Here is a 21,796-nt window from a genome sequence, read left to right as displayed (position 1 = left end):
GTTGTAGAGAGAGAAACAATGAGAGAGATCTAATCTGAAAAATAAGTAGAGAAAGAAAGCTAAGAGAAAAGGGTCCTCAAATTACTTAACAAAATTGTATATATATTAAACTCGAAAATCCTAAACTTAAACGAACTAAAATCGAGCTTAATTATCTTACGAAAACACGCGCCCGGTCGGGCGCCACACCGCCCAGTCGGGCGCGTCTTTTCTCTATCAGGTCTTCTCTCGCGCCCGGTCGGGCGCGAGATCGGGTGTCCTGCTTCTTCCTCCCTGCCCGGCCGGGCGCGCCTTCAGGCGAGACCCTCTTGGCCGGGCAAGGCCATCTTGGGCACTCTAGCCCACTTTGGGCAAGCCTTGGACTTCGATTGGGCCCCGATCATTGGGACTTGACTACTCGGTCCAATTGCCTCGGTACATCGGTCGTGCTCCTCTAATGCTCGTAGTCGCTTCATAAAATCCCAGGAAAATGCTCCAAATGTGCAATTCCCTGCAAAACTCCACCAAAACTACGAAAATACTAGAAAACAACAATTAGTAATAAAAGTGGCCCAAAAGAGCCAAAAACGCTATCAATTACGACCAAGGGATGGGGGTAAAACACTATATAAAATAGACATATCAATAATCACATCCATTTTTAGAACTCTTGGCTAGATTTATTGTCACTTTATCTAACCGAGGTCTCATCAGCATAATCACGGTTATATTAAAGTAGAAAGCGTGAATTTAAATGGTGAAATTTAACTTCTTGGCCAAAACATTACCTATTACATAACAATCCTTGTTTAGCTTTAGATTGCCTTTATCATGAATTAATGGAGGGATACACGAAAACATATATATACTTGAATGTACGTAGTACGTAACACAAAATACAACTAGGCGATCCTGAACGATTACTTTTTAGTCCAAAAATAAAATGCTAAATATATGTTAGCCTTTAATCGAAGGATAATTATCAGAATTCATACACGCACAAGAATTCTCGCAATTTCAATTATTAGTCATATTGTTTGCAACAGATTAACTTTACTTAGAAATAAACTCACAACCCCTAGAGTATACATAAATTTCACTTCTAGATATACCAAATTAATTTTGGCGTACCCAAAATTAGTCAGTCGGGATGATTGACAAGGAAATGACTTGATTAAATATTATAGAGTCCCAATATAGTATATAAGTGATGATTATTATAATCAAATTCGGCTGTCCCAATAATAAGTAATATGTACTTATGTAGTACCAATAAGACAACCAAGAATATCTGAAAGTAATTACAACCAAATTAGGCAATCCAAATAAAGTAATTGAGTCCTAATAAATAATATTTGAAGGTTATCGCAATCAAATTAGGGAGTTCAATTAAGTATTATAAAATGATTAAGAATACTTAAAGGTTAAATTAAATTAGGCAGTTCCATTAAGTATTATGTATTAATCAAGAATATTTGAAAGTTATTGCAATTAAATTAGGCAATCCCAATTAAGTATTATAGAGTCCTAATAAAGAATATTAAAAAATTATTACAATCAAATTATTTAGTCCCAACAAAGCATTATAGAGTCCAAATAAAGAATATTTAAAGGTTGTTACAATCAAAATAGGAAGTCTCAATTAAGTATTGTATTATATTATCTCAATAAAGAATATTTGAAGGTTTTACAATCAAATTAGGTCGTTCTAATTAAGTACGGAATACTACATCCGTTTTAATTTTATTTATTTTTATCTTATCATTTATTGTTCATATAAAATGAAGTAGTAAGTGGAAAGTGGGTCCTTATTTTTATTTTTTAGATATATATTTGAAGAGAAAGTTATTAATAGACATTGGTAATTTGGTTTTACTATATAGTTTTATGAGGGTTATGTGGTGAGATAAGATGTGATGATAAAAAGTGGAATTTTTTTTTACCATTAAGACAATAATATAATTTATTATCAATAAAAGGGTTGAAGAAATAAAGAGAAATTTAATATAGAATAGCGTTAGACAATACTGAGGTTAATTCTGATAATCAAAATCATTTTTTATACATATAAATGTGTTACATAAATGAATTAGGTAAACCCAATCATATATTAGGTACTCCCAAATAAATAATGTAGAATGAAACATGTAAGACTTTAATTTTTTTCATCTTATTTTACTAAACTAAAGTTATTTTACATAGAAAAAAAAAAAAAAAAAAAAGAGAAGTGTTGCATGTAAAACAAATAAACAAAAAAGAGAGTATGTTTTGATTTACTGAACTAAGCTGAGCTGAACTGAACTGAATTGATTGGAGTTGAACTGAACTGAATAGAGCTAAAATGAATTGTTTATGAGAGAAGGAAATTAAGAGTTGAACTGATCTGATTGGAATTGAACTGAACTGAACTGGACTGAAATTAAGCTGAAGAGAACAGACCCTAAGTATTTCACTAATAAATCAAACAGAGAGTATTCATAAAAAAAAAGTAATTAGGATATCCCAAACAATTGTTTTTTATTTTTAATTAACAAAAATGAACAAATATTTGTCTTTTACTAAAATAAAGTAGAAGATATTAATAAAGATATTTTCTTTAATTACTTATTACCTCAATAATTTTGATTTCCCTAAAAAAAATAAAAAAATAAAAAAAAAATAGACCTCAATAATTTTGATTATTTAACATTACTTGTATAAATAAATTATGCTTCACATAGAATACTTATTACTATGTAGATATTCAAATAGTTTAGTTAGTTAAAGTCTCAAAAGCTGGTACTCAAAATCTAAGATCAAATCAATCTCATCTATATCATCGTCAATGTGGCTCTCTTTACACACAAAAAAAAAAAGGTTTATAATGTGCAAATTATGTCATTTTTTTCGTGACACGCAACTATATTACAAGTGCTCTCAATTAAGTATTATAGAGTCCCAATAAAGAATATTTCAAGGTTATTATAATCAAATTAGGCAGTCTCAATTAAGTACTATAGAGTCCCAATAAAGAATATTTGGAGGTATATATTATAATTGAACTAGGCAGTCTCTATTAAGTATTATAGATTCCCAAAAAAGAATATTTGAAGATTATTGTAAATAATTTAGGCAATAATTAAGTAATATAGAGTCCCAATAAAGATATTTTGGGGTTATTATAATCAAATTAGGCAGTCCCAATTAATTATTATAGAGTCCCAATTAAGATATTTGGAGGTTGTTATAATCAAAATTAGGCAATCCCAATCAAGTGTTATAGAGTCCCAATAAATGTATGTAGAGGTTATTATAATCAAGATTGTGTGTGTATGTGCATGTGTATGCGTGTGTGCGTACTATAAACTCATAATCTAATGGAATAATCCAAAAACTCCAAAGAACAATAAAAAATATCAATCAATCACACGTACTGATGTACTTCTTTTGTTTCTTAGCTCATCACTAAATATCTTCGAAAAATCTAAGAAATGGAATATTAACACCAAAAACATAATCTTTTATTTCATTTTTCTTAAAAATATAATGGGTTTTTCTACATTATAACCCTGTAACTTTCCGTTTTCTACGATGTGCCCCCCCTTTTGACAAATCCACATTGTAACCCCAAAATACAATCAGTGTCTATACGGTAACCTTGCCGTTATCTTGGTCTTTAAAAATATCTCGATTTGCGTGTTTACGTATTTAATACGCAAAACGAGGTATTTATGTTATTTTTTAGCTAAATCTGAGCTCAATTTGGTCCCTTAAGGGCCAAAATAGCCCCCAAAACCTTTTAACAGAACATATTTAACACGCAAATCGATAATAAATAATTATTAAGTGGAGAGTGGGTCCCACTAACGGAATTTATTAACGGCGGGATAACGGCAAGGTTACCGTATAGAAAGTAAATGTATTTTGGGGTTACAATGTAGATTTCTAAAAAATGGGGGGCACATCGTAGAAAACGGAAAGTTAGAGGGTTATAACGTAGAAAAACCCAAATATAATTTATAGTTTTATTGTATTGTATATCCAATTTAATTAAACACTATTCATTTGAGGTTACCTATATATTAATTGGGAGGTTCCATCTGAATATTACAAAATGCATATTTAACATGAAAAAAATTAGTACTTTGTTTGGTTCAACATTAGTAAAGAATAGAAAAGAAAAGGAAGAGAAGGAAAAAAAAATCCATCCAATGTTTGGGTTGAATTTTTTTTTTTAATTATTTTTTTATTTTTGACACATATGTTTGGGTTGATAATAGTAAAGGAATTAAGAAAACCGAGAGTAATTTATTTTTTATATGATATTAGTAAAGGAAGGAAAGAGAAGAGAAAACCAATTTTAAGCATGGTATGTTTAATTTCTTTCTTTTCTCTTAATTTCCTCCAATTTTGAGAGGTAATGAAGGGAAATATTTTGTGAAGGGAGCTTTCCTTTCTCTCTCTTTTTTTTTTTTTTTTTTTATCAAATCTCATTTAATTTTTAAAACCAAACAAAGGAATCCATATTTGGAATTACCCAACATTCATTTGGGACTACCTAAGTGATATATTTTGGCTTAATCATCATACTTTACAAATCCGTGGTTTTGATTTTGATTGTAAAAGTTATGTTATTTTATCTAGATCTGTGGTTTACAAATCTTTATTATAATTTTAGATGTCGTATGACTATTTATTAATAAAAATATTCTTCTTTCAAAAAAAGAAGAAGAAAAAAAAAACTAATGACACACTAGATTATGAGACGTGTTATTGCTAATATGTCTTTTAGTATATAGTTATTGATTGATTAATGATTTATTTGGAATTACCTAATATTTATTTAGGACGGCCTAAGCCATTTTACATATAACATTTCGTTTTTATTATTATTATTATTATTATTATTATTATTATTATTATTATTATTATTATTACTTGGTGGACATATCATTTTTTCAATTAACTTACACATTGTAGTGTAGTTATTCAAATACTTATGATTGTCTAAAATGAACTAAAATTGATAAAAATTTGGTAGACCTAAAATTTCATCTGTTGGGGACTCTTAAATATTAATATCATATAAAAAGCATAGTGTCGTGTAATTTATATTTTAGTAATGCTTAACAATTATTTAGCATTTGGGAACGGTAATTCCATTTATTCAGCAATAAAAATTCGAGAGACCTAACATTTATTTGGGCACTCTTAAATATTAATATCATAATTAAAATGTAATGTCAAGTGATTTATATATTTGTTGTCAATTTAGTAATGCCATTAATTAGTAGAAATGCTTAATCCATCTAATCATTCCTTAAAAACTAAATCGGTAAACCTAAATATAAAATAAGGGATTTTTGAATCAGTTATTTATTCATTTACTTCTCTTAGACCTTCAAAAGTGTTAAAAAGTGAACTTACACAAATTAAATTCTTGTTGGGTGATCCCAAATCATGTTTGGATATTCTCACCTTGTTAGGGTACGATGAAGAGGGGTTGATATTAAATTGCATTTTTAACAACTTACTAACAAAGACACGTTTATAAATTTCATCATATGTGGCAGGCCACATTCTGTAGTCGGGGTTATTCGATTGCTCAGGGTGAATAGGTCAGGAGTTACTCAAGGGGTTATTACACAGTTAGTCAAGGATTACTTGATTGGTCTCTGGTTACACGGTTAGGGGTTACTCAAAGGCGAGGGGCTACTCGGTCAGCCAGTGGTTACTTGAGAGGTTAGTCGGTCGGTCAGGGGTATGTAACATGTGTGTCAGTAGGCCACATGGCTTAGTGTGGCCAGCCACATAAAAAAACATGTTTTTTTTTGTATAACCTTATTAAATATCTATACTTTAGGTAAATCCTATACATAATTTTTGTTGGTGTGTCCTTTATTGCACTCTATATGTTACTTTTGGGACAACCTATATTACAATTTGGAGTAACGAAATAATACTTTGATTTGCACATTATATTAAGTATTTTATGTAAGGAAATTTTTTTTGCCAAAGGGAAGAACTATTAGAAAAATAATTAAAAACAAAATATAATTAGGCTAAGTGAAATAAGATCAATCTTTATCTTTTAATTTGTTTTAATTATAGGCAATTCTATTATACCTCTCTATTTGGGACTACACCATAATTATTTGGGATGACATCTTAACTATATTTTAAAGGAAAATTGACTCTTAATAATCTCAACTATTGTTTTGATGCAATAATCCCAACTATTGTGTGTAAAATATAATACGACTTGAGGTATTTACTTCTAGCATCACCCCTATTCAAGTATTTGTGCAAAATAGTATGTCAATGACCCAGACCAAGTGAGAATTATTGGAAATATTCTAGTTACATTTATTATATTAATTTTTATCTTAAAAATAGCTAGTTAGTTTTAAATACGTGTATCTACAAAAATCATAAATATTTAGGCGGGAAATTATTTAACCATGGGATGACATGTGTCACCCGTTCTCCCTTTTTGCAAACATATCTCGCACATAAAATTTTCAAAATTTATTAAATATATTATTTATTTTTTTTGCAATTCTTGAGCATAAATTGACTTTAGCTAAGATAGTGAATTGCATTATCACTTTGATTAGTGGTTTAAAGATCAAATCATTGTGCTCACCATGTATATTTTTTTCCTTCTCATATTTTACAATTTTTTTTATTTTATTTCACATCATACAACTTATTTAGATTACTCATAGAATTACTTTATATATAATAAAAAATACTTATCATTTTGAATCCTTCTCAACTTATTAGATCCACAAAACCCAAAATCCTAATAATATATAAATTAAATTTTTTATCACCTTTATGTAAATTTATTATCACACAAAACCTAAACCCAAACCCAAAACCCTAAACACTAAAAATATAGAAATAAGAAAAATATAAAAATATCCCGTCAAAAAAAATAGGAATATGAAAAAATATCTACCCAATTAAATTTTCAAGTAAACAAAAATATTTTTTTTCTAAAAGATGCGCTCAAAAGCTAAAAGCAAGGGATTTTTTTTTAAAATATAGTTTAAAAGTAAAAGAAAAAAAAAACAAACATGAAACTAGGTAAAATTTTAAAATTGTTAAAAAAAAAAGGTAAATTTTTAAAAAAAAATTGAAAAAATTCTTTTTATTTAAAAAAAATTAAAGGTTAAAAAATAATTTTTCGTTTCAACAATTTTTTCATTAAAACAAGATTCTTTTCTTAAATTAAAAAGGAAACGATAAAAAATACAGTGAAATTCAATCAAATATAAATAAAGAAAAAGACGATATTGAAAATTATACATCCTTCCACTAAAACCCTACCTTCCAAAAAAAATAAAATAATATTGATTACCATATTTCATAAAATAAATATCTTGCAAAATTCATATGTTTGAAGCTTTTGGAATTGGTCTACTTATTATAAAATTTATTCGTTGAATAATGTTGAATCTTCAAATTACACTGTTGAATAACGTTGTCCCCAAATTACAATTTGCTTTAAGCTTTAATTGTGATGAATGAAAATAAGCGAATTGAAAGAGATAGGCAGAACCACAGAATGAGAGAGCAGATAACAATAGAAAGTAAAAAAAAAAAAAGTGAAAAAAATAAAAGGGGTAAAGTTTTTTTTTTTTTAATTATCTATCTATTTATATAATTTAATAGTACATAGCGGTACATATCATTTACAATACATAAGCGATATTTGTCATGTACTGTAGACTCTCCCATAAATTACGCTAATTGGTCAAAACCTTAAATTGAATATTTACATTATGTTAAATCTTTTTAATTAATTGGCTTGGATAAAAAATCTAAATATGAATATAATCATAAATTTGTAATTATATATATACAATATTTAAAAAAAAAATGTAAACACACAAATTTGGTATAAAAATCAATTTTTAAATATAATGTAATATTGTAACAAATCATTTGTTGGTAAAGAATATTAGGATCCCTTTAAAAAGGTAAAGTATATTAGGATAAATTTAGTCAAAGGTATCCCCCCCAAATCCCCATTTCACGGCAACAGTGGTGTAATTTTTTATTATTATTATTTTTTTTTTATTTTTTTTTATCTATTTTCATTATTTCTAAAACCAATATTATTATTTTTTTATCAAAAATCACCTTCCTATTTTACGGTTATTATATTTGAGATCTTCAACCTTCAACAATGACATGTTGTTTATATTGTGAGCTTCAATATTCAACAATGGTGGATAAAATAAAAAAATAATTAAAATTAAATAAACAAGAAATCATAAGATATAATATAATACGGAGTACAAGATTCTTTAACTGAAAATATTCGTGAAGATAATCATATTGATTATAATCTACTTAATTAGTTATACGTGAAATTGAAGAATAATCATGATAGTAATACATTAAATTTATTAATTTCATATAATTTGGTAAATTTTGGATGTGTTTTGGATGAATAATGAAGATTGGAAGTTGAATATGAAGTATCCCATTAAAATATGTTACAGATGAATTGCACCATTGAAGAGGGATCAATTTTATAATTTATTTAGATCATACTTTATAATATTATAATTTGGGAAAAAAATTACCCTCTAAAAGTAAGAAAACAAACATCACTTTGCTGACTGGTCGCTGAATGGTCATTATTTAAATGATGTGTAAATTAGATTTTTTAATTAATGTAATATTCAAAGGCTAAGATTAAGCAGCAAACATAATAAATAGTTCAGATTTAATCTCTTAGTGTAGTCAACCATAGCCGTCCGTAGTCGTATGTAGTCGACGACTACGCTGGAACCATTGGTAAATTTAAGGTACTTTTTTTCCCATTTTTTCCATTATATTGATTCCAACTCCAAAAAAATATAATTATAACTAATAATAGAAATTGGAATACCTTAAAAATAAAAACATCAATATTCATATTTCTTAGTGCATAAAAACGAAAAACAACAACAATACCTTAATATAGTTCTCATCTAATATTTAACTAAAAAAATAGGATTCAAATCTTCGCTACACGCAGCAACTTTGTTCTTTTTTCTCGGTGCATCAATTGAAATATTTGCATTCTCTTTATCCATCCAACAATTGCTTGCATAATGTCCCGGTTTCCTACACTTAGAACAGTGTCTTGTTTGTTTTGCCAACTCTTTTCCACCAACTTGTCATTTATTTTTTGGTCGTCCTTTGGGCTTCGACTTTGGAGGACATAGAAATTAAATATCATCATTAATAATCATATCAACTCATTTGATTGTATAATTTGCTCATCTGGAACATGATCAATTGAAGTGGTACTTCCATCAAAGCGTCAACGGTTAAGAAAGTAAGTAGATGGAATTTCATGATAGTCCTTTTGAAGAAATATTCGCAATATGTGCCTACAAATTATCCTGAAGAACTCATACTGCTTGCAAGAGCACATTGCAATGCTCCCATCCCAAAACACTTTATGACATCGACTTTTTTCGTTTGCATAATATCTAAGCGAGATATCATACCCACTACTACAAATAATAGAATATTTTGCTTGACCTGCCACATTTCTCCTTAAAATTCTCATAAGAAAATGGAGTGAGCACTTCAGAAACTTGTTTTTCGAAAGGTGACTTGATTTTTAAAACATTTATCTTGCTAACAACCAACATATTATCATGTGATTGTCGTTGGATAATCTCATGAACCGCAACATCAACCTTAAAAAAAGTTAATTAGTTATACTACATCGAATAATATACTTAAATAATGTATATCTTTTTTTTTAGTTTCAAAATAAATATAGAAGTAGACAAAACAAATCTTGAAGAAACCATTAATATACTCAGATCTTCCCGTAGTTCTCATTCCTCCAAAATAGAAGCTTCGAAGGTATGATGGAGCCCAAAATTCTTTGGGCCATTGATTCTCAAAATCTTCAACGGTCTCTAGCTTTCAAAGCGTTTAAAAATCCTTTTACCACTCTTGATACTTATCAGGCAAGATAAATGTGAACCAACCACTAAATTTTGAAGTGATATGCCATATAAAAAAACAATGTTTAGTGTGTGGCAATTCTTGAGCAATTGCTTGGGTCATCCATGGATCTTGGTCTGTTATGATGGTTTTTGGTGGTTTCTTCATTGTAGGCACAAAAGTCTATAAGGAATAAAATCAGTTGTTAAAATTAATCCTATATACGTACATTGTCATGAGTATATATGATAAGAACCATATTTTAAATGGTGCTATATACTACTCTACTAAACTAAAACTGATGCTTTTAGAATATCACAAAAATATCTCATAAATTAAAGTATATCTTATTTGTTAAAATATCATGATCAACCTTAACAATGTATTGGAAGTTGGAATTTTCTTCTTTATAAGATTTGAAATATTGCAGTAGATTGGCTACGTCATCTCCACAAATTGATTTTCTTACTTTAGTAAAAAGATTGCGGATATCTTTTTCAAGAAAAAGGTAGCTCTCTGTGCTCTAGATTTTTTTTCAAGCTCAAGAACACGAATAATTTGTCTCACTGTAACACCGACCTATTTTAAGATAAGAATGTGCTTCTCATCTTCTTGGCTTATCATTCAATTTGACGGAAGGAACCGCACTTGTGATTGAGATAAAAGAGGATGATTATGCTCTTTTGTAAACGTAGTTACATGTCATTCTTCATCAAATATTTCATTGCATCTCCTCAATTTAATACGCAAATGAGCATTGCAATTACATCTAGTGGATACTCTGTTTCTTTGCTCTTTGTTTGGGTCAATTTCCTTAGTGGTTGACTTCGACTACGATGACAATAGAAATCACACCTGATAATTTTACCATCTTGTTTTTTGGTTCGACTTTCGAATGCTTAAACCATGGAGGCATGCATAATTTTGGTAGCTAGAATACCCATGCTTAGCTTCTTCTTCACTAAGAAAAGTTTGACCCACAAATGGCTCAAACCATAAGTTTGATTGATCATGAAATATCATGAAATTCTTCTACATTATTAAGAGGTTGCAATGAATTTTCAAAATTTGTATCTCCATATTGTCCAATAATAGATTTAAATGTATCGTCCCCGATGAACGCAACCATTTCTTCATATGATGGAGGTTAATTCAAATCATACATTTTGCTAGTAGAAAGTCAGAAAATAAAATATTAGACATAATTTTTTATTATGTAAATTTAATTTAATAATAAAATTATGCAAGCAATATACACTTCTATTACGAGATAAAGAAGATAGCTAAAGAATCTAGCAATCCTAAATCAAATCAAGATATAATTCACATACTACATCCATGCTAAGAGTAAATTTCTTTCATACGTACCTTTTTTGTTTTGCCCATAGTCGATGTTCAATATTCTCCACCCATGAACTTTAGGTTTTTAATTATCTTTCTAATGAAATATCAGTTTTTTTTTTTTTTTTTTTTTTTTGACAGTAGAAAGAACCACTAATATACATGTAAAATATTTGTCTCTTTATCTTCCATTAATTAATGAGAGTTATGACAATAATTTTGGTTTGCACTCACATAGTACTTAGTTTTTTTTTTTTTTGGGGGGGGGGGGGGCAGGGGACAATAAGAAATATTTAATATAAGAGTAATAAATGTGAGAAAGACAATACATCAAATACTGTTCTTATCTAGCATCCCTGGGGCACCATTAACTTTTGCCCTAATAAAAATATTTTGGAAAATTTTCTTTGGTAACACTGCATTTTTTAATTTTCTCAGTTTTAAATTGTAAAAATTCTTATTATCCTTGGTAAAATCTTATTTGTTATAATTATCCAATGGTGATATTAATGATGTTTATATCCAATTATAAGCATAACTATGGTTAAATTGTATAATAATTAAAAAAAATACTCACTCCCCCACCACAGCCCAGCCACCCCTCCACTGCCGGCTCCCGACCACCAGTGCCACCCCTTCCCTATGCTGGCGTGTAGTGGCTGTACTTCGTTACCCCACCATCCTCCTTCCCTCACCGCGACAACCCAAGCCCCAACTTATAAAAAAACCACCGTTTTCTCCCACCTCAAAAATCAGCCCCAAATTTCTCTCTTCTTCTTCAAACCCCCAAAAATGAGGAATTTTCCTTTACATTGACGGATATTCTGCCTGATTTTTGTTTAGAGATTTTATTTTTATTAATTCATTTCTATTTACCCAGAATATTATTATTCGTGTTAACCCAAAATTCATACAACCTTTAACAATCATTTAGGAGTGTTATGAGTTTTATTGATTGAATACTTGAGTAATTCAAGGGATTCAAGAACCTATCTTTCAATTTCAGGAGTGATAGGAAGATAGCAATTTACAATTACAATACAAAATAAATTAGTCATCGTAATTACTAGTCACATAATCGATTAGTTTTAATATCAGGATAGATCGATTAAATTGATTATCAAATTGACTATAATGGTGGGGTGAAGGAGAAAATAGAGGAGGGGGAAAGGATGAAGAGTTGGAGATGATGATGATGATGAATGGTTGGGGTGAAAGGTTGGGCCGCCGTCGAGAAGGGTGGCCATCGCGAAATGGAGGCGGAGGAGGAGCAAGGCTGGTGGGGGGAGGGGTGTCGGGTTTGGTTAAGAGGTTTTTTTTAAAAAAAAATAAAATCATTATATTGTTAAAAAATTAAAAACTAAAAAAATTTAGTTAGTTGAGTGTATTGATGAGGAAATTTTAGAAATTTTAGTTTTTTTGTTTAAAATAAATGTCAACCATGGTTCACCATTTGCTAAATTGTTTCATTAATGTCACCATTGGATAATTATAGCTAATTAAAGTTTACCAAGGATAATAAGAATTTTTACAATTTACCATTGAGAAAATTAAAAAATACAGCGTTACCGAGAATTTCCCAAAATATTTTTATCAGGGAAAAAGTTAATTGGCGCCCCGGGGACCCTAGATTAGAACAATATTTGATTTTATAAATGATTTTTTTGGGGGATTTTATAAATTAGGAAAGGCTATGCAAAAGGTGAACTTTATCCTTGGTAACGCTATATTTTTTAATTTTCTCAATGGTAAATTGTAAAAATTCTTATTATCCTTGGTAAACTTTAATTAGCTATAATTATCCAATGGTGACATTAATGAAACAACTTAGCAAATGGTAACCATGGTTGATATTTGTTTTAAACAAAAAAACTGAACTTTCTAAAATGTCCTCATCAATAAACTCAACTAACTAAATTTTTTTAGTTTTTAATTTTTTAACAATACAATGATTTTTTATTTTTATTTTTTTTTAAGAAAAAAACCTCTTCACCAAACCCGACACCCCTCCCCCCACTAGCCTGGCGCGATTTTGGGACCACATATCCCAAAACCTAATTAAATCCCATATTTTCTCTTTTCTCACTACCCACCACCACTTGTTACTTTATAATATAAAATTATGGAGTACAAAAGAGAATTATTTATATAATAAATAAATATTTTAAATGGACCCAATTGTAATTTCCCTCACAATTCAAGGCTTTTCAATTTGGTAGTTGCTCATTGAAACTTACAAATACTTGAATCAAATTCTGATAAACATTCTTTTGTTATGTGCTTAAATGGAGGTACCCTTTAGTCCAATTGTTCACAAAATTGCCGGTGAAGTTGTCGGTAAACCTAAACGCACCTTCACTCGTCCTTCTGAGGTTAAACCCCTTTTTAATCCCCTTAATTTGAGCTATAATGTTCTGAAATTTGAATGTTTCTTGTATTGCTATTATCATTTATGTTGATGTTTTTTTTTTTTTTCTTTTTTTTTTTGGATTTGCAGATTTGTCTTGAGGAATGGTGGCTTTCGAAACTTGATGATGGTAAGGGTTTAGCTGTTAGCGGTCGTCCTCTTGAAAGTAGAAAGTAAGGATTTTTTTTTTTTTTTTTCTCGGGTTTTGTTATTGATTTTTATTATACAATTGGGTGTTAGTTTGCATCCTCGAACATAAAAATAAATAAATAAATAAACAAATTACACTCGGGTGTATAATAGACAACTTGAAGCTTGTGTTTAGAGGGAATATTAGTCTAGATTTATGTTATCTGATAACTAGATGCTGAGCTCATTATATCTTTGGCATCTTTTTGAAACTGCTATTGTTAATGTTGGAATTGTTAGAATGTTATTTTTCTATAATGGAAGGATATTATAGTCGGAATAATCAACGATTTAATGCCAAGAAGTATACACATTGAAATTCTGCGGTTGCGATTCTATTAGTGATGATTGATTGAGTGACTATACGGAACAATCTCTTTTGGTTCATGTAGCCAACCCCATTTATGGGATTAAGGCTTTGATTGATTGAAGGATATTATAGTGGAATTTTCATAAGTTGTTCCTGATGGAAGCTTAGTTTGTGGTTTAATTTGCAACATGACGTAATTGATATTCACCGATTCTATTTACATTAGCTAGTGGGAAGGGAGTAGTGTGATAGTGCTTATTGGTAAGATTAGAAGGGCGGATGATGGGGTAGAGCCAGTGCAAATGAGCAATCTCGTCTTTATCATGGTGGTTGTGTTGAAACTGTAAAACAGTATGTATTCTGTTATTTGGCTTAGGAAGTTTCACAATGTTTTGCAATACATGTGAATCGAAGTATGCACCAATTTTGTTTGTTATGCAATCTCGTCTTTAATCATGCAAATTGACTGTAAGAAAGGGATTTGAGTGTACAATTGGAGATGTAGTACTGTTGGATTAAGGGAGCAGTAATAGCATACCACCATTTTAACATTGCTGCAATTTGTTTGCTTGTAGATGTGATACTCCACAACGGAAGTTTCACTCTGCTCCTGCTAAAAGGAGATTTGCGTCGAGAGAATTTCACTCTACAAAAATTGTAAAGAGGCATGGTTGTACTACACTTGAAACTTCTGATGGTTTTATTGTTTCTCTGTGTGGCTTTATAAACAAGTCTCGCACACAACAAAATGGCTTTTCCTCTGAGGTAAGTACATATGCTGGCTGCATATCATATAAGTTTGTAAGCATTCTCATTAAGACTTTAGCTTGTTCTATGATCCACCTGTGATAGCTTTACTGGTTGGTGGCTAATAGACACCATTAAATCCTAAAACATTTCAGCATTGTATTGATCAGGTTTCGCTTTACAATATTCAGTTCTCTGGGCACCCAAGGACAAGGTTTTATGTTAATTTTTGGTGTTTGTGTGTGTGTGTGTGTGTTTGTAAATTGTGCTAAAAGAAGCTAGATACAAAGTATACTCCTTATTTCTCTCTTTTGGCATCTGGTATGGGATCCCAGTTGTTTACAGTTTAAGATTGTCCTTAGGGTTAATTGGCCTGGTTTCTAGTCTATGGTGTCACTTTTTAAAATGCCATTTACTACTGTGACTGCTGACATCCTGTGATCCTGAGATGTTAGCTTCAGATGTCAGTGGCACCCAATGGTGTAATTGATAGCAGCTTTTCAATATTTCTTGGACAAATGTAGATCATTTGTATACACAAATTTTATGCTATTGAATGATGTTTGAATCAATATTTTTCTTTTCTTTACCTAGACATGGAGAGGACTGGATTAAATCAATATTCCTTAGTTGAATTTCTGCAGTAACGACCTTCTTTCTAATAGAAATTCTCGTCTTTTCATACCTTCTTGCCCAGTAGGATCTTACAGTTTTCCCCCTCAGTTTATAGTATGGCCATGAATGTGCTTGTCTATCACCTGGGATCTTGAGACTGACTTGTGAATACTGGTGCTCATAAGTCTGCTGATTACTTGATAGTGTAATACTCAACACATTACATCTTACGTAACAACTCATGACATACCACCAAGTGCTAGAAAGGTTGAACTCATCCCCTTACATTAAAGCTCCAGCATGTGAAAGGTGCTATGAGGATTCGTTTGGTGTAGGAATAGGACTGACAAATCTGAGGTTTAGTGAAAGTGAAAATATAATAATCAATTAGAAATGAGATGCTTGGGATCTATAGTTGATTGAATTCCAAGGGGCTCTTCTTTTTATCTTTTTGAAAGTCAGGTTTTCAGGTATTTCTCTTCTATTGTGTCTTACTCTATTAAATAGTAGTTCAATACTTGTACTCTAAGTTCCCCACCCTTATCCTCCAGCAATTTCTCTTCCTCTCAACTATTTAAAATATTTGACTACCTAATATTTTGTTATATTAACCTTCACCATTTATGTAATGTGTGTACTATATTACGTCTCTAGTAGTCTAATCTATGCTAGTCAAACATTTCACATTTCATTTCACTTCAAATACTCATGTTGGATCCTTGACACTCTAACATGGGCATGAAAACAAACCAATATCAAGGTAATGTTTGAAAACAAGTAGCCAAGTCAAACACTTAGGACACATACCCGAGTCCAAGTAAGTGATAGCTATTATTTGGATTATGCCGACATCATTGTTTTTGGTAATAAGAGTATTGATTGTGTTGATGGCTTGATGCTATAGCACTGTGATCATTGCAACTTTGTAAGCAAACATAAAAAGGAAAACTTCATAGCCTTTTTTTTTTTTTTCGCGTTTGATGTACTAGTAGTCTAGTACTATGTAAGATTGTAAGGGAAGCACAATTAATGCAATTATTTTCTTCTTTCCACTATCAAGATGGTGAGCTTATATCAGGTTTTCTTGGGAATTTGTACAACATCCATTAGGAGCATTTAAGCATGTGATGACAATTGAAGCCTCCTTGTGTGGCTTGGTCTTTCTACTTGGGTCCCACAATTGGTCTCACTAAGAACCATGTATATGTTCATTCCCAAACTTGTTCTGTATGATTTATTATATTCAAGGTTCAACCTGAACACTTTGGACTTCTGGTATCCCTCCAAGAGTTGAGTGAAGTGTTGTCTTGTTTCAACCTATTATTTGGAATGTGAATGTGACCTTGAATTATCCAGGTGAGCCCATTACTTGCTGTTTGGGAATTAAAGTATTTAATAGATCTGAATTATGAAGTCAATGCCATCAGCAAATGCTGTACTTCCTGTTTCTCTCAACCTTTTGCTAACCTCAGCCTCTAAATGCATAATTGCATATTACTCCTTGCTGAAACATCACAGTAGTACTTACGCCCTAACTCTAAAGATACATCTCAAGGGCCCTCCCTGTTTGCCTCATAAATACTACTGAAATCATAAGTAAATCGTCTCTCTTAACCTCTATAATGGTATGCAACTAATGCGAGTAATTAATATTACCTAGATAACTTTTGATAAATTAGTTTTATTAGTTATTGTCCTAGGCATTGTCAATTTGTCATAATGTGAACTGTGAAGTATCTGTGATGCCTTCTGAATTTTGTAGATTTTATAGACTAACTTGGCTTCTGAGCAGGTTTGCAGGGATTTCATTTTTGGATTTCCTTATAATTGGGATGATTATGCCGCATCTGTGGATAAAGATTTAAGTCAAACTAACCCTAAAGATGTTACCGAGTGTGTCCTGCCTGCTGCTTTAGAATCTTACAATGGTGCACAGCTGCATGACATGGTGTTGTCTCTGTCTGATGCTGAAAGAGGTAAATTCAATAAGAAAGTGTATGACAACCTAATTGGATTGCTGGCTCCACAATCAATGGATGTAATAGAAGTTAAACCCTCAAAATCTACTACTCAAGCTGATGCAGATGTATTAAACTCTGAATCTCAGAGGACAGAGGCTAGCAACAAGCGGGTAACCAGATCGCAGACTTCCTCGAAGCAGGAGTCCCATATAAAGGTCAGTATGTTTGTTTTAAGTAATTTACTAAGTAGTTAAGATGATGACTGAAGAACTTATGTTAGTTTCAAATTTTCATGCAGAAGTCCAGAGTGAAGAAAATGTGAATGTTATAATAATGTTGTCGCCTAAGCAGGGAGCAATGATGTAAACTCGGGGAAACCTTGCTAGCTTAGAACGCATTACTGTATATGAAACTCTTACACTGGTAGAAGTAGAACTGAGAAATTTAACTTACCTAAAGACCCAATGCTAGGCTGCTAGCACTTGCAAAACTTACATTGACTTAACATCTAAAGTTCTAAAGCTAACCTTACCCATATATGCTTGCTTAACATGAAGGTTACATGATAAAAAAAAAAAAAAAAAAAAAAACATGAAAGTTACATTTGTCTGTTGCATATGTTTTTAGCAAGTCTTGTTGATTTAAGGTGAATAAAAATGAAAAAAGTGGGGTTTAGGACATGTTTGGTTTGGCTATTCAAAAATATACAATTCAAAAGTCCGGTGATTTGATCCAAAATTCCGGTTATCCTATCTACTTTCCTATTGCGGATGTTTCAGATTGGAGATATTTGAAAATTTATGGGTTGTCGGATCGGACACGAATTGTAATTTTTCCAAAGAATTCTATGATCAGATCCGAAAACCCAGTGATTTGATTTGAAAACTTGATAATTTGATACGAAACTGTTAGAATATATGTAGTGCTGTCAAATTTCAAACCGAAATCGTTTAACTGTCCGAAACCGACCGATCCAAATGAGAACCGAACCGATTAAAAACCGATTTTTTTGAAACCGAAAACCGACCCGAACCGTATTTTAGTAAACCCGAAACCGAATCGACCCGAATAATGTTACACCGTATAAGAACCGAACCCGTTAACAAACCGAACCAAATATAAACCGAACTGAAAGAAAACCGAACCGAAAAAGAACCAAATCGTATCTAACCCGAAACCGGTTCCAACCCGAAACCGTTTAAACTGGCAAAAACCGCTTACACCGAACTGTTAGCAAACTGCTACCCGTTTGCACCGAACTATTTAAAAACTGAACTGATTGTAAACCGAACCGTTTATGAACCAAACCGCTTCTAAATCGAACCGGTTACAAACTTTTTTATATAATTAAATGGATTTTTTTTTTTTTTGACGGGAATATAATTAAATCGAACTGTTTACAAACTTTTTTTTTTTTGACGGGAATATAACTAGTAAGATCAGTATGACTAAACTTGAAACAGAACATAATATGTATTTATAAAATCAATGAGAATTTGTTTATAATATGATGCCTAAATATGAAATTATTCGCGACTTTATATAAAACTTGTGAACGCAAAAGGTTAGCAAGTACTATCAAATTTCAAACCAAAACCATTTAACTGCCCGAATCCAAACAACTCGATAAACAATTTATTTTTTGAAACCGAAAACCGACCCGAACCGTAATTTAGTAAACTTATAATGGAACCGATATGAATAACGTTAAAGTGGTTAAACCATCGAAGAACTGAATCGGTTATAAACTGAACCGGAAAATAACCGAACCAGTTAAAAACTGAACCGAAAAAGAACCGAACCAGTTATAAACTAAACCAAAAAAAGAACCGAACTGTTTCTAACCCGAAACCGTTTCCAACCCGAAACTGTTTGAACCGGGATAAAAACCGTTTACATCGCACCGTTAACAAACCGCAACCCGTCTGCACCGAACCGTTTATTACCCGGACTGTTTACAACCCGAACCGAATTAAAACCGCTTAAGAATAAACCGAAACCAAATCGAACCGATAACTATTTAAACCGAACCAAAACCGACCCGTGAGACAATTAAACCGATTCCAAACTAACCCGATTAAATACCGAACCGATTTCAAACCGAACCGAAACCGAACTGTCAAACCGTTTTGACAGTGCTAAATATATGTTCATATATTCTGATAATATTGTATATAATTAGTTTGGTAATTGTATATATCTTTCCCTAGTTTGTACCTAGTTAGTTTCCTAGTTTATCTCTTGTCCATTGTGTATTTATACCCAAGCTTAATAGTGAGAAAGGCAACGATCATAATCTTTCATGGTATCAGTTTAGGGTTTCGATCCTTGGCTTTTCATTTCCCTATCAAACGGCCCACATCTCTCTTTTCTTCTTCTTCCGCTGCATATTCACCATGGTTGACTCCTTAATATACCATACTGCCTTGACTATCACTAACGTGAAGTCCCTCATCCCGATCACCTCGAATGCCAACCATGGTATGTACCACTCTTGGACTGCACTTTTTAAAGTGTTATGTAGGGTTCATGACCTTATTTCTCACATCATTTCTCCTACGGCGGAGAAAGAAATCGCTGCATATGAGGCCTCCAAATCCGCAAACCTTCTATTCTGGAAGCGTTTAGATGTTGCGGTCCTTAATTGGATTTACGGTTCAATATCTCCCGATCTCCTTACTACCATTCTCCTTAAGGATGACACTACTCAAGGTGCTTGGGCTCGTCTCGAGTCCATGTTCCAAGACAACAAAGCATCCCAAGCCTCCCATCTCAAACAAGAACTCGCTGACCTTGACTTTGAGCAATTTTCATGTATTGACGGCTATTGTAATCACATCAAATCCCTTGCCGATCGTCTTGCGGATGTTGATGCACCGATTCTTGATACCCGTCTCATCATAAAGATGACAGTCAACCTTCCCGAAGCATATGCCTGGACCGTGGACTTCATTCAAAACCAGGAACCTTTACCTTCTTTTGAAAGCTATCGTTCTCGCCTTAAATTGGCCGAATGGACCATCAAGAACCGTTTGGCTAAGTAAGGTGGGTCCACTTCCCGTCCACCAACAGCCCTGGTTTCGACCTCCAATCAGCAACAATCGGACTTCGGTGTGAATTCTACTGTTTCCAGGTCGAACTCCAACAAAAATAAACAAAAAAATGCCAACTCTAAAAATTCTGGGAAGGCTCAAAATCCAGCTATTATCCTACTCACGTCTTATACCAATGTGATCCGATTTATTCGGAGTTGCATGTCTTTGGTTGCTTATGTTTCCCTCTTTTTCCCTCTACTTCCATTAATAAATTGCAAGAACGATCCACCCCTTGTGTCTATCTTGGCCCTGCACCTAACCATCGAGGTTCTAAGTGCTATGACTTATCGAATGGCAAAATCATAATTTGTTGCCATGTGAAATTTGTGGAAAACAAATTTCCATTTTCTAAAATTCACAAACCTCAAATTAGTGAATTATGCTTTTCTGGATGCAAATCCATTTAATCAATTCCACCATTCCTCAAGTCCTCCTCTCTTTCACGCACAGCCCACTGCCAATCAAGAGCAATTCGACCCACCTCCAACTTCTAGGCCATCCTCTCCCTCTAGCCCATCTCCTTCCCGTGTTGTCACAGTCCAAGAGGTTAGCTCCCAGCAACCCACTACCAAGCACACTCCGCACCTTGCTAGCCCAGACTTCACTTCCTCACGAAGTGCTAGTCAGCCCATGCCACAGGTAACTCACAACTCTCCTCCCGACACTGCAGCTACCCCGCAATCTCCACTGCCTCCACCTTCACCTGGCAGCCCCACCTCAGCCAACCATCACCACTGAAACACTTTACAGCCTGCTACCCCATCCCACCAAATGATAACCCGAGCGAAAAATGGCATTGTCAAGCCTAACACCAAGTACTTTCACAATTTAAACACGATGACCACTTCAAACATTTCACCTATACCAAAGGACCCTGTTAGTGCTATTCGTGACCTAAATTGGAAAAGTGCAATGTTAGATGAATATAATGCTCTTATTGCTAATCATACATGGGATTTGGTACCCCGGCCCCCTAATGTAAATGTTATTCGCTCAATGTGGATTTTTCGTTATAAACGGAAATCTGATGGTTCTTTTGAGAGGCATAAGGCCCGTCTTGTTGGTGATGGCAAGACTCAACAGCAGGATATTGATTGTGATGAGACGTTTAGTTCGATTGTCAATCGGTGACTATTCGTACTGTTCTTAGCATTGCTTTATCTCACTCTTGGCCAATCCATCAGTTGATGTCAAGAATGCTTTCCTA

General features: G+C 32.3%; 2 protein-coding genes and 2 pseudogenes across 5 annotated transcripts; 2 read left to right on the top strand and 2 right to left on the bottom strand.

The window, feature by feature from the left end:
• Window positions 1-8,948: 8,948 nt before the first annotated feature.
• LOC145575568 (protein FAR1-RELATED SEQUENCE 11-like) lies at window positions 8,949-10,092 on the bottom strand (annotated as a pseudogene).
• Window positions 10,093-10,252: 160 nt separating this feature from the next.
• Window positions 10,253-11,140, bottom strand: LOC145575567 (protein FAR1-RELATED SEQUENCE 11-like; annotated as a pseudogene).
• A 2,298-nt stretch (window positions 11,141-13,438) lies between these two features.
• On the top strand, window positions 13,439-18,333 carry LOC145576700 (uncharacterized). Of its 4 annotated transcripts, none has more exons than XR_014098523.1 (6): window positions 13,439-13,637; window positions 13,763-13,845; window positions 14,747-14,936; window positions 17,326-17,509; window positions 17,641-17,709; window positions 17,793-18,333. XR_014098523.1 is itself a non-coding variant. In XM_081634424.1 (6 exons), the coding sequence occupies exons 1-6, from the start codon at window positions 13,551-13,553 to the stop codon at window positions 17,814-17,816; spliced, it is 660 nt and encodes a 219-aa protein (XP_081490550.1). In that variant the 5' UTR covers window positions 13,439-13,550; the 3' UTR covers window positions 17,817-18,330. The 4 variants fall into 4 exon arrangements, 3 of the variants coding, with proteins under 3 accessions (XP_081490550.1, XP_081490549.1, XP_081490548.1); XM_081634424.1 differs by having other exon boundaries at window positions 17,618-17,709; window positions 17,793-18,330; XM_081634423.1 differs by having other exon boundaries at window positions 17,609-17,709; window positions 17,793-18,330.
• A 1,557-nt stretch (window positions 18,334-19,890) lies between these two features.
• On the top strand, window positions 19,891-20,538 carry LOC145575566 (uncharacterized). Its single transcript, XM_081633417.1, has one exon. The coding sequence runs from the start codon at window positions 19,891-19,893 to the stop codon at window positions 20,536-20,538; it is 648 nt and encodes a 215-aa protein (XP_081489543.1).
• The last annotated feature ends 1,258 nt before the right edge of the window (window positions 20,539-21,796 follow it).

Source organism: Chenopodium album, chromosome 13 (assembly GCF_948465745.1).
Source record: "Chenopodium album chromosome 13, dcCheAlbu1.1, whole genome shotgun sequence".
Lineage (NCBI taxonomy): Eukaryota > Viridiplantae > Streptophyta > Magnoliopsida > Caryophyllales > Amaranthaceae > Chenopodium > Chenopodium album.
Note: the sequence above shows the minus strand (reverse complement) of the source record. Positions and strands in the feature narration are given on the sequence as shown.

Excerpts from the sequence above, each read along its gene's own strand:
- LOC145576700 (XM_081634422.1), top strand. The coding sequence starts at position 13,551 with ATGGAGGTACCCTTTAGTCCAATTGTTCACAAAATTGCCGGTGAAGTT. Across the intron at positions 13,846-14,746 it reads CGTCCTCTTGAAAGTAGAAA|ATGTGATACTCCACAACGGA; the intron begins GTAAGGATTTTT and ends GTTTGCTTGTAG. Across the intron at positions 17,710-17,792 it reads AGCAGGAGTCCCATATAAAG|AAGTCCAGAGTGAAGAAAAT; the intron begins GTCAGTATGTTT and ends ATTTTCATGCAG.
- LOC145575566 (XM_081633417.1), top strand. The coding sequence starts at position 19,891 with ATGGTTGACTCCTTAATATACCATACTGCCTTGACTATCACTAACGTG.